General features: G+C 35.5%; 1 protein-coding gene and 1 pseudogene across 1 annotated transcript; both read right to left on the reverse strand.

Moving 5' to 3' along the window:
* Positions 1-20: 20 nt before the first annotated feature.
* Positions 21-3,262, reverse strand: LOC120138995 (annotated as a pseudogene).
* Positions 3,263-10,344: 7,082 nt separating this feature from the next.
* LOC120139005 (epoxide hydrolase 4-like) lies at positions 10,345-12,177 on the reverse strand. The gene is made up of 4 exons (XM_039154361.1): positions 11,498-12,177; positions 10,876-10,965; positions 10,721-10,788; positions 10,345-10,634 (listed from the first exon to the last, which is right to left on the reverse strand). Exons 1-4 carry the CDS (start codon positions 12,149-12,151, stop codon positions 10,496-10,498), a joined length of 951 nt encoding a protein of 316 aa, XP_039010292.1. The 5' UTR covers positions 12,152-12,177; the 3' UTR covers positions 10,345-10,495.
* Positions 12,178-13,089: the final 912 nt, after the last annotated feature.

Raw genomic sequence — 13,089 nt, forward strand, 5'->3', positions numbered from 1 at the left:
CCTTCATTTCCCAGTCGGCCTTAAATTATACCAATCTGGCACAAGTTCATGCCTTGTGAGACTTCCGTCTCTGGCGTTGTTGTTAGCATCTTCAGTGCTACATTGTCGGATCGAAAGCATTCTAATTGTTGCTCATCGTTGTCAGTACCTCTAAGGAGTCGTAGCAATTCCAATGCACTTGCCTTCCCTTTGTCACTCCCATTAACAGATACATCAAAAAGGGCAGCGAATATGTCACTCTCGTCCATTACTAACAGACAATACTCGACACATTGCGAGAACAATGAAAGAAAAATATCCGACGCGTGATCTTGATCTTTGTGACTGCCGCTCTCGAGTAACATGGTGGCAGAACCGATGCATCCAGAAGTTTAAGCAATAGAAGCCCTGGCCTATTCATTACGGCTCAAATTTCTCAACACAACTATACAGTGCCTTGCGAGGGTGCTGTCCTGTAAGAATGGAGCAAATTTCGGGATGCATTCCAAACGCACCAAATTGGAACAAACATCCGTGCTTGAGGACAGATTGCGTAAAATTTTAATGGCTTGTTCTCGGAAATATGTGATATTCAAGTGGAGGATATTTAAAAAGGAAATAATGGCACCAGATGCAGCAATCTTTGATCTACAACTGCTATGGCAAGATAATACTTCCATGATGTGAGAACTTCTTTAGTTTCTTCCGAGTCAAGGAACAATGACAACAGACTATATGCATCTTTATTTAGGTACCTTATGCCACTTCTGCAAGAAGCTCGGAAACCAATGAAGTAAGCCTCTCTACTCCAATAATGGATAACAGACACTAACAAAACATGATCAAGTTATTATGGCACACGATAGAACATATTACCTGTATTGGTTAAGAAATGTCGATAACAACTGAAATCCAGCTTTTGATGCTCTATATCATGTAAATCATGACCACTGCTCAAAAATTTGATTAGAGGCTCGATGAAATTCTCAGATGACATTGAAAAACAGGCTAGATTGTCAGATTCCAAATGATTTTTCATATCTTCAACCATCTTATATTGTGAATCCCAGTCAGGTCCGCAAGGCTGGATAGAGACTCCAAATCCATCTTACTTGCACATCCCAAAGAATGATCTCGGCAAAGATCATCACTCTTCTGCTCTGGTGCCAAACTTAAGCCATCCCCGTTCTTGTTACGCGATCCATCCGAAGTATAACTAGTATCTAAAGATCCAAGTGATATATTGCTGATGTCCAATGGATGGTGCGGATAGTTTATATAACTGCCAAAACTAGCTATGGAAGTGGAAGAAGTTTCCAGCAAGTGAAACACGTCAGGTTGCATGCTTGGGTCCTGAATGGTGATTCCATACTTCATGCACCATTTGATAACATATCCTTCCTGGTAGCATTTTGAGTTAGTGACAGATGGGCCAGTTTCACTCCCGTTTTCAAATGTTTGTCCAGAAGCGATGATAACAGGATCATACATATGTCTTGAAAAAATGGGGCATCTAAACTCCTCAGGAAGTGTATCAATACTTATCATGAGCATCATACTGCTTATACTCCGTACAAGACTCCACGTTAAAAGAGTGAGCGTGCATAAAATTAGTATGAGGGTCGTTACTTCCAAACGCTCCTTCATTCTGATCAGTTGTGTTGTCTGTTTGCACTTCGATAATCTGATTCGCATACTCCCTCAATAGATACAAAAGATATCTTAAGATCTTTTTCTTTTGTTGGTCGGAGTCGCGACTTTTTCCAGCAACTTCTTTATGGATCTTTTCTCTAGGAAGATGGCTACTAAAGATGTAATATGAAGTCGCAATGCTGCTGTTTGAAGAGCTTTAATTTCAGCATACTCCATTGAATCTGATGCAGCAGTTCCCTTCCGGAGCGATTCTCTCACAACCTTCCCGGCCTCTTCTTCAAGTTCATCAGGGATAAATTTCGCAGCTCTTAGATCATCAAGAATTTGAGAGATCTGCAAATAGCATTTCGTTATTGATGAGAGGAAAGAACACAACATCATGAAGAAAAGTTATCTAAAAGTAAAATATAATCGATTCGACTGTAGGGATTGGGATACAAGAAGAAAAACAGCTTCTCTACTAAAGCAGGGTGAAATATAATCGATTCGACATGTAATTTGACAAACCTCAACAGCAAGCATAGCGGGAACCATACTCCGAATTTGGCATAAACCTTCTACCAACAAGTTTTTTGATTTGTGACATCTTGAAACTATGCATCTGTCGTTATTACCTGAAAGTAATTGCAGAGAGCTATCAACACCAACAAAACAAATGTAGTAGTATAAAATAAAGAATAGGAATTTTCCATTTAAGCTCACGAACATCAACGACCGGCCTTGCAATGGCAATATTTAAGAACATTGCCCTCCATAAACAATCAGGCCATAACAAAATGTATATGAATAAAGCAAAAAAAAAACAGATAGAATTTACTGGATTCACTGCAGTATTGAAGAAGCAACTTTGCCTAGTCAATTGCACTGTTTAGCAAACGTAGTGCCTTTACTCCTGAGGAGCACAGGTCGAGCATCTTCGATTTTCGGAAATATCTTTATAATTCTATCAACCAAATTCATAAGTTCTGTGCAATTCACATTATGCACCTACAGTCATGAAACACCCCTAGTTTTAATTTATTGGATTTAATTTATTTAATTATATTTTAGGGTCCAATTTGTAAACTTCTAAAATTTATGGGTCAGTTTCCTAGTTTTAAGTAATTTAAGACTAATTTATGAATTTACCCATCTATTGTCTAAAAAAATAAGAAAAAGGAAAGGATGGCTGTGGGGAGTTCAACCGTGACTAAAGGGTAAGGGAGCCCATGCCCCTACCACTAGCACTGTTCCTTGATATAAAATATTAAAATAATGTTTAAAAAAACCAGAATTCTAAATCCTCAAAATTCTTTTTACAAATCAAATTAGAATAAAACCCCCAAAAAAAAATTCCCTAAGGTAACCCTCCCCATCGTCGTCCATCGCCTGTTGTCATTGTCTCCGATCGTCGTGATCGTCACCATCACCAAGAAAGTAATCGTCGCTCCTTTATGATCAAAACCCCTTTAACGGCTAGTCGAGATTTGTCATAGATTATTGTGAGAGCTTCGTGAAGCTTCGTCAGAAACCCTAGCGTCGTCGCTATTTTTAGTGATTTTCTGTCGATTTCATCGTCGTTTCACCTCATCGTGGTGTTCCACTGCTGACTCTGAATAAAATCCAACTGTGTCTGTCGCTCCACCGTCATGTCTCCGTCATCTGCCACTAGGGTAAGTTTCTGATTCATTTTCGGGTTATTTCATGGTGTTTTGGGCTTGATTTCTGAATTGATATTGATTAGATTGATGAGAAATTGAACAGGGAGTAATTGATCATTCGAACCGGCCTAGATGTAGTCGTCACGTTCCACCATCGTGCGTGGGGCTTCTCGGCTTGCAAGGAACTTTTTAGAGTCGATCTGGTTTAACCAGACCGGGCTGAACCAGTAGGATTATACCGAACCAATTTATCTCGAACCGACCTGTTGAGACAACACACTGAGTTGATTTGCAATAGGTCAACTTTGGCTGAGTCAACTCATATTGTTGACTTTGACCAAACTGTTGATCGTTGACTTTGACCAAGGTTGATTGTTAACTTTGACCAAAAAGTCAACTTTTTCGAAAAATACATATTTTATATTTTTCGACGTCTTGAGTTCGAATCCAAAGTCTGTTTCACCAAATTCAAACTAGATAAGTTATTTTTCAACGTTTTATCTTCCGATTCGAATATTTTCCAATTTAAGTTCTATTTCTGATGTTTATTATTTTTCCATCTCACCGAGATATTATGGGATGTTGAAATCAAGTGTGAGGTCATTCGAATGGAGTTTAATTGTCAATCGATGTACACGAAAATCGAGATAATATTCTACTACATTTTGTATCTTTTATGAAATCCATTGATAATTGGTAAATGCATGAATGGTAACGATTGATCAATTATGTGTAGTTAATTATTGCTAGACTCGAATTGAATTCAATATAAAGTTAGTTAACTGAATAAGACTAGGATGACTCGCATAAAGAATTGAAAGATCGATAAGAAATAAATCCAAACTTAGTGAATATTAGTAAATTAATTAAACGTAGGATCCGTAAATTCTGATTGTTTTTGTTAAAGGTTAAATGTCTGATATATATGGATGAGAAATTTCAAAAATATCCTTGTGATGTAAAAAGGACAAGAATTGCCCCTTAAATTGGAAATAACCCTGAAAGTTATACCTACTCGATAAAACCACTTTTTCACCTATTAAAGGCTTGTTTTGCCAATAAAACCCTGGTATTTGATTATGACTTCCAAGATGGTAAAGGGCTTAGGATTATGATTCTTGAATAAATGCTTGAAGGTCAAATTACCAGAGATAATGCATATGCTTGGATCGAACAGAATGATCGAAATGCTCTCGAGCTAGAAAATGACTAAAATAACATCGAGTATTGAAAAGTTATAATTACCTTTAAGACTTGGATTAAGTGAAGGTTTACATAGACTTTGGAAACACCAATGAACCTAAATGTTGTACTGCCTCTAAAGGTTATAGAGCACGACCCAAACTGTCAGACATTTGAATATTGTTGCAATACAAAAATAAATTAAACACTATTGGAATATACGTTTGTCTTCTGAAGATAGATTCAATGTTGATTCAAATGGAGATCCATATAAATAGTGCATTTAGTATTAAGTGAATAGTTGTGTAGTATGTTTGTTTGACTGATTGGCAAGTATCACGATGGTGGGATCTGTTTAGTTCGATTTGGTTCAGAGTCCTAATAATTCGATATAAATTCTGAATATTGCAAATTATTGTTTTACCTTCATTGGGATAAATTCTAAGAATTCTTCTGGGAGTGTAATGTCAAAATTTCCCCTATAAGTATGATCAATGGAATCACTCCTAATATATTTTAATCCTAATTAATTCTGATGTAAAAGTTCTTGAATCCTTACATGATGCCCTCAAATCTTAGATGTCCTGAAATATCAAATTTTGAATGTCTGATTGGATCTGTTAGTAATCGAACCTCTTTTTAGTAGGGATCCCATTTCTGAAATCCAATCAACTTACAGAAGTTTGCGTTCCCCTTCTTGATAATTATTGCGTGCCTCCGAAAAATAACTGAATCTTCTAGTGCTATGTTCTATATGACCATTTTATTTGTATTGAAATTATAAATTTATATATGGTTGATTTATGATTGTTTTTACTGATTTACTGGTTACTTGTTTTACTGGAAAATGAAATATATATGATGTGTGGATCATGGAACTACTAGTTACTAATTGAAATGTTTTATTAGGACACTATCTGGGAAGGCTGAAGTATGGAGGTTCAACTCTGATCAAGCTGGTAAATCTTTACGGACTTAAGGTAACCCTTGGAAAGGCTCTTAGGCTCGAAATGTTCCCTTCGGTAGGCTCTGAGGCCCCAAGGTATTATTTGGGTATGCTCTAAGGCCCAAGGTATTATTTGGGTAGGCTCTAAAACCCACCAAAGCATTCCCTTAGGTTGGCTCCTACACCCAATGGACCTAGGGTAAGTCCTTATAGATGCAGTTCTGGGGAACTGCATATAGTGTACGAGTGGAGGGCATTTATGTGATTTAAATAACTACATTGTCATTTTTACAACATTCTACTATATCATGATTTTGATATTATAGTTTATTGCTCAATCTGATTTCTACTGGATATTGTATGGGTAGGAGTCTGGAGTACGAAGGTTCAACACTGATAAAGCTGGTAAAACTTTACGAACCTAAGGTGACCCTTGGGTAGGCCTATAGGCCCCAAGGTACTCCCTTAGGGCGACTTCTTTGATGTGTGCTTAGGGTAAGCCCTTATGAATGGAGTTCTGGGGGACTGCATATGAAGTATTTGGGTGAGGGTATTACAATGATTTTAAAATTTTGTTTTACTGAAATAAAATACTACTGTTTTTAATCTATGATTTCATTTATTCTAGTTTTGTGGGAACTCACTAGACATCTGATTTCGATCTTCTAAACCTGATCCTCTGAACATTTCCTCTGAACTGTAAGTTTCCTGTTTTTACTTGAAAAAATATCAGTGGAACCTCAACTCCTCACGAAAACCTGTAGATGCCTGAATCAATAAGAAAATTTTGTATGCTTACCATTCATCTGCATGTACTTCAACATCACCTGGTAGTTTTGTATTACTGAGCTTCCCAAAGCTCACTCCGTTACTTACCATTTCAGTTAAAAGAATCGATCCAATGTAGCTAACGTCATCAGTTTTGGGAGTTCCTTCAGCGCTACTTGAGAGTACGGTACAAGTGTAATTAGGATACATAGGTCACATTTATTCTTTATATTGAGACACTATTAGATTCTATTTTAATATGTAATTGATTTTTTTGAAGTTGTGTTTTTATTTATAAATTGTTTTATGGTTTGAAAAAGGTTAATAAAAGTTTTATTTTTCTCGGATTTTTTTATGGTGGTTAGTTCCGATAGCCCTAATGCGATACATCGGATCAGATCAGATCACTCGTATCAATCTAGGGCGTTACAAGTCATCCATGACCGTTCATGAGAAAATCATCCGTCTTCAAAATATTCAAAAAGGAAAAACAAGTCTGCTCATATTAGAAATTTGTTGAATAACACTGAAAGCAAAGTGTGATGATATGATCCTCTATCTATAGGCAAAAACTGGAGAAAATTCGAATGCATCCGGATGATATATGCCGACTCGGTAACAATTAAACCGTACAGGCATAGATGAATTGAAAAAGTTTATTCTGTAGCTGCAAAGAATCTATGTTCTTGAAATAATTAGTAGGTGGATCAAGTAGAATTACTTAAACCCGGAAATTGTTTGTAGCTTAAAGGAACTAGGATAGCATGGAGCAGCAACCCCCATTCAAGAAACTGAGCACAAGCCAAGTGATTAAACAGATCAGAAACTGCAGAGTTATCAAGAAGCAGCTACAAGCTTACCACGATGGTATAATTCTCAAACTATAGCAGCTCTACCGTGGATGAACAAGGTTAAAGGGAAGAATGGTTTGAAAAAGAAAAAAGACAGTTTCTTATTCTAGCTGGTATCCTAATTCCCAAAGAACCATCTTCAGAGCAAATGGTAATACATTGAATAAAAAGAAAAGAATATGGACAATTCCAGAAATGAAAAATACAAGAAATCTCATCTGCTTACAAGAAAAATACAAGAAATCCTAGTACCAGGAATGTTAAAAGTTGGCTGACTGGACAATGGAAGTTCTTGCGAATAACAAAATACATAGTTTCTTTTCTTTTTAAATCAAAGGGATCTAATCTGCTTACCCCACCTATCTTATAATAATAACAATAATTATGATTATTTTGTAAAATTAAATATGATCTATCAATTTTAGAGATAAATCAAGTCATGAATTAGATTCTTCAGAAAAAAAAACAATTTTAGAGATAAATCAAGACTTATTTTAATATTTTTTTTAACCAAATAGCTTTTCAACTTCACGTGGAGACCATGTTTTTCACCATTGCTTGTCTCTGCTCCATCAGCTCAATATTTTGACCCGTGTATCCACTCCTCTACTTATTCTTGTCTTCCTCCATGTTTCTTGTGATTTATCTCTGTTTGGGGAGATTTAATCATTCTTGTTGCTATTTATTTCATGTATGTAAAGATCCGATGAGTCCCATCAGCTGTGGCATCATCAACCAAGACAACAACAATTCGATTGGAGATCTCATGCGCAACAGATATCGGTATCCTTTGACGTTATATTCTTTGTTTTTTTATTTACATTTTTTATTTCATTTATAGCTTTTCTTTCTTTTCCCTAAAAAGCGTTGATTGAACCCCTAGTTTTAGTGGTGATTGGTGTGCTGCAGATACGGATTGGGTTAATGGTGCCTCAGCAACTCAATGGTTTTTTATTCTATGCCAGTAATATCTTCGAAACTGCTGGTTAGAACAGAATTCTTTGATGTTTAACTATGATTTTACTATTAATTGAACGTTTAGATGGTGAATATAATTCAAATTTGGTGAGACAAACTTGCCATTCAAAATATATGTAGTGGACGTGCCAAATTTAGCAGGAAAAAATGCATTTTTGGTCAGTTGGAGATCTGCAAGTGTTCTCTTTATACGTCTTGTTCATATTGTGTACTCTTAAAGAATACGAGGGACATTTTTTTAATCGGTATTGCACAAATTCAACAAAATATGAATTCCCTGTTCCCATCTCAAGGTTATCAGTAAATAACAATATATTGCCATAAATTGGTCTACGGTCTTTAAGGTTGCAAAAGCTTTGGTTTTTAATTGTTTATTTATTTATTTACTTTCCCTTTGATTCACTAATTCGAATATGCAATCACCATGATAGCAAACTTGCTTCTGACCTGGAGTGCTGGAGGTCTCTGTTTCTCTATCAATATCTGTTTCCCCCCCCCCCTATAAAATTAACATGCTTTGCTTCTTATGAGCAGCTGCTTTCAGAATTTACGCGTGTGGCTGCATTCACCGTTGTTTTTGTGGCACTTTGGGTCCATGAAAGAAGTCTGGAAGAGTTTCAAACGTTCTTAGGTTTATGCATTTTATCTTTTTCAATTTTGTTTTCCAACTTCTTTTGAGTTGTATATGAGCTGTTCACATGGCTTTAGCAAACCTGTACCGTGAATATTGAATTGTTCACCAGTCAATAACAGTTGGTTCATAACATGTTTTCATTACCATATGATTATTTTCAAAAAATAAGAGAGGAATTTGTTCCAATTTCTTTTAGGGTAAACTACGTATTTAGTCACCTAACAATCGCTTTGGTTTCATTTTAGTTATCCAATTGTTTTTTTATTCAAAACCATATCCATAAACATGTAAATGAATCGAACGAACACAAACGAGAGTATGTTCATGTTCGTTTAACTTTAACCGAACAAACGAACACAAACAACTAAACGAATTAAATTTCTTTTAAATTTGTTCCAATTTCTTTTAGGGTAAACTACGTATTTAGTCACCTAACAATCACTTTGGTTTCATTTTAGTTATCCAATTGTTTTTTTATTCAAAACCATATCCATAAACATGTAAATGAATCGAATGAACACAAACGAGAGTATGTTCATGTTCGTTCGTTTAACTTTAACCGAACAAACGAACACAAACAACTAAACGAATTAAATTTCTTGTTTGTGTTCATTCATTAAAAAATATAGTTTGTTCGTGTACGTTCATGTTCGTTTGTTTAAATGACAATCGAACACAAACGAACGAATGTAAACGAATGAACATAAAATTAATTGGGTTTATATTTGAGAAGAGTTTTTGTCTTTTCGAATAATTTTAAGATTTATATTTTCTTAAGTCTTAAGGGTCACCTTTGCCCTTATAGTAGACTTAATTTATCATTTTCGCCGCTATCATATTTTCGCATCAATTTAGCCCTCAAAATTATTTAATTCCATCATTCTATACCCTCCCCTAACTTAAAACCCTAAATTATAAATCATAAGTTAGTGTTTAGGGTTTAAGATCTATGATTTAGGTTCTAGGGTTTATAATTTAGGGTTTTAAATTAGGGGTAGGGTATAGAATAATGCAATTGAGCAACTTCGAGAGCTAAATTGATGCGAAAATACGATAGGAGCTAAAGTGATAAATTGGGTCTACTACAGGGGCAAAAGTTACCCTTTTGCCTTTAATTAATTTGAGTACTTCTTATTTGGGTTTAAAATTAATTGAATTTAAAAATATTAATGGGTTTAAGGTTAAATTTTATTAAATATTTATATTTTAAACGAGCCTGGAGAACATAAATGAATGAACATAAACAAAAATAAACAAACAAACATAAACGAATGAACATAAATGAAAGAACATATACGAATGGATTATCAAACGTTCTTAAACATAAATGAATAAACGAGTCTTTTGTTCGTGTTCGTTCATTTAATTAAACGAACATAAAATCTTGTTCATGTTCTTTCGTTTAATAAATAAATGAACATAAACAAACTTCCAGCCGAACGGTTCGTTGAACGTTTGATTCATTTACAGGCCTATATATCTAATATTACGTTTTGGTTTCATTTTAGTCATTTGCTTTTACAAAATAAACAGAATTGATGACATGCCAATTTTTTATTTTTTTATTTTTCAATGATGAAGTAGTATTACTTTATGATGATATGCCATCTCTGTTAATTTTTTAACAATGATGATTAAAATGGAACCAAAACATAATTTTAAATATGATTTTGAAAAAAAATAGGTTGTGACCAAAATGGAGATAAAGTGATATTGAGTGACTAAATATGTAGTTTACCCTTTATTTTATAACCATTTCTTTGGCAGAAGATGGAAGAGTTGCATAAAAATAGTCCATTACAACAAGAGTCCACAGCCCATCCCAATCCCTTTTCCTGTCTTCATGACAGTAAGTTTGAAGGACTCATATGTTGACTTGTTCAGCAAGCAACAATGAATCCAGAAAACGCTTAAGGCACCTGTTATACACACAGGGTCGCTCCAGGTGAACCAAGTGGCCTGCTTTCTTTATGCCTTGGAAGCTTGTATTCTGACCTAATTGCCTGCAAGTGTATACATATATACACATTCATTACCCAAAGCTATGTAAGGAAACAAAGGAAAAGAAACACTCAAAATCAAAACCTACTGTTTCATGTTGTGAGCAAGCTCTTGCTTGAAGATTTGATCTTCCTCGCCCCATAGCAGATGTATTCTCTGCAAGATTATTTATATGAAAAATGGAGTAAGAATTCTGAATTCTAAAGAGCTAGCATGTGGTAAAAGGGATCATGGCTCAATAACCTGTGGGAAAGAGGGAATAGTGGCATCCTTATTACTAATGATCAAACCCTCCAGCAGTTCAGCTCTCTCTTTCCTGTTGCTAAACATCGCCTGCAATTTCCATCCAGGCTCATTGATGATCAGATTCCAGGAAGTTTCCAAACGTGGCAAAATTTGACTTGTATTCCTTTCTGTTGGTTGAACTTGATTTTTTCAATGCAAGGATCCATAATTTTTACTTTTTATAGAAATTAGGTAGAGTTAGTTGAGCTAATTATAAACCTAGTACATAAAACATGGTTGTTTATCATTCTTTTGTCTTCCTACTCTCTACCTACTCCAAATTAATTGTTTTCTGTGTTTTTTTAAGATGACAATCATCGGATTTAACAATATAAAAAATGCATACATGCATACATACATAGATAACATACTCCATTAAGCTGTCAGCCACCATGGTAAATCTAGCAAGCTTTAACAGCAGTAACTCTGATTATTTTAGTGATTGAGATGTTAATCCAAACCCATGAAAATCATGTGAATCACCAGTCATGCATGCAAAATGTTCATTCCCAGGTTAGGAAATATATTTCATAGCATAAATAGAGAGAGATCATCCAAGAGTAATAATATGTAAACCAACCTCAAGGAAGTCTTTGTGGAGCCGATCTGGGAACCAAAGCTTCTTATGAGCAGCAACTGAGAGAAGAGCTTTAAGACCCTTAACAGAATTAGGCAACAATAATTCTGCAGAAGATGAGAACCCCAGTCTGTTCAAAGACTCCACACTTATGGAGTCTGTCATGGCCAGGATCGAGCCAGAAACCACCATGGCCTCCACCATATGAGGGTAGAGTTCCGCCATCTTAAACGCCACCATCCCACCATAGCTAAACCCCACCACCACACACCTTTCCACACCAAGTTTCCTCAAACCCTTAACCAAGTACTCCGCTTGGAAAGTCGGTGACCGGTCAGGTTTGTCGGTAATGGAGCCACCAAAGAAGAGAAGATCAGGCACATAAACCGAGTACTTCTTCGTTAAAGCACCGACTTGGAACTGCCATGTGACGATGCCTTCTGCTGCAAAACCATGCACCAAGACCACCACTGGTTTTGTTGGTGGCTCCAAATGGGTGGCCTTTTTTTCACCCTTTTTAGGTTTCTTGATTGTTTCACAAGGAACCCAAAAGTTCATCTCCGTGCCTGGCTCGAGCTCCACCGTGTAAGGCTGAACCCCTGCAATCTTCATTAGCCCATGCAACAATGGCCTTTGTGCTGCTACAAGGTTCACCATTTTGTCTGTGCTTTTTCCGCCTGCTTTCGACCTTGATTTAAAGCACTAAAATGTAGAGCGGGGGATTAAAATTTACGAGGAAAGTCGGGTTTGGTCGTGGGTTGTTATCAGATTCATTAAAAAGAGAGTTGGAAGTTTCAACACCCACCATCTCCATTAGCTTAGCTTCAGCGATCTTGAATTATTAATGACCGAAACCAAATCGAAAGGCCCACTCTCGAAATCTTACTAACACAACGAATCCAAATCATAGATTCTGCAGTTTCTTACACGAAACCCCCTTTTTTACAAGGTTTTTTTAAGCGTTTAAATTGCATGGTTGTTTGGTTTTTGATCACCTGCACTACCTACTCTCGTCGGCATCTTTGGCGGGATCCTTGAATCATTCCTTCAATTTTTAGGGTAAACAACGTACTTAATCACCACACCTATTCTCATAGTTATATTTTGGTCATCAAATTATGTTTTCTTTAAACTCACACTCAATGTTACATGTTGATAATCCGTTGAAATAAATAAAATTATTGGTGTGATATTTTTATTTTTTCAATGATCATGTGTCATTTTCTTGTGGTGATACATCATCATCACCGTTAATATTTTTAACGACAAGTCGACAACTGATCAAAATAAAACCAATATATAATCTTAGATATGATTTTAAAAAATATATTGAATGATTAAAACATAATCACAAGAATAAACGGGTGACTAAATACTTAGTTTATCTTTTTTAATCTTAGATATGATTTTAAAAAATATATTGAATGATTAAAACATAATCGCAAGAATAAACGGGTGACTAAATACTTAGTTTATCCTTTCTTAACAAGAATTTTGAAAAATTAGACCATCGGGTTTTGACGCTTGCATGTTTTAGAATCCAAAACTTTTCCTCATATTCATATGGTCAAGTTTAACCAAATCATACATGTATT

This window comes from Hibiscus syriacus, unplaced genomic scaffold, assembly GCF_006381635.1.
Source record: "Hibiscus syriacus cultivar Baekdansim isolate YM2019G1 unplaced genomic scaffold, ASM638163v2 tig00110718_pilon, whole genome shotgun sequence".
Classification (NCBI taxonomy): domain Eukaryota; kingdom Viridiplantae; phylum Streptophyta; class Magnoliopsida; order Malvales; family Malvaceae; genus Hibiscus; species Hibiscus syriacus.

What these genes read in the sequence shown, in the direction of transcription:
- LOC120139005 (XM_039154361.1), bottom strand. Translation starts at nt 12,151, where the DNA reads ATGGTGAACCTTGTAGCAGCACAAAGGCCATTGTTGCATGGGCTAATG. An exon ending in TCCACAAAGACTTCCTTGAG is followed by an intron (nt 10,966 to 11,497) that starts GTTGGTTTACAT and finishes TGGAAATTGCAG; the next exon opens with GCGATGTTTAGCAACAGGAA. An exon ending in CTATTCCCTCTTTCCCACAG is followed by an intron (nt 10,789 to 10,875) that starts GTTATTGAGCCA and finishes ATAATCTTGCAG; the next exon opens with AGAATACATCTGCTATGGGG.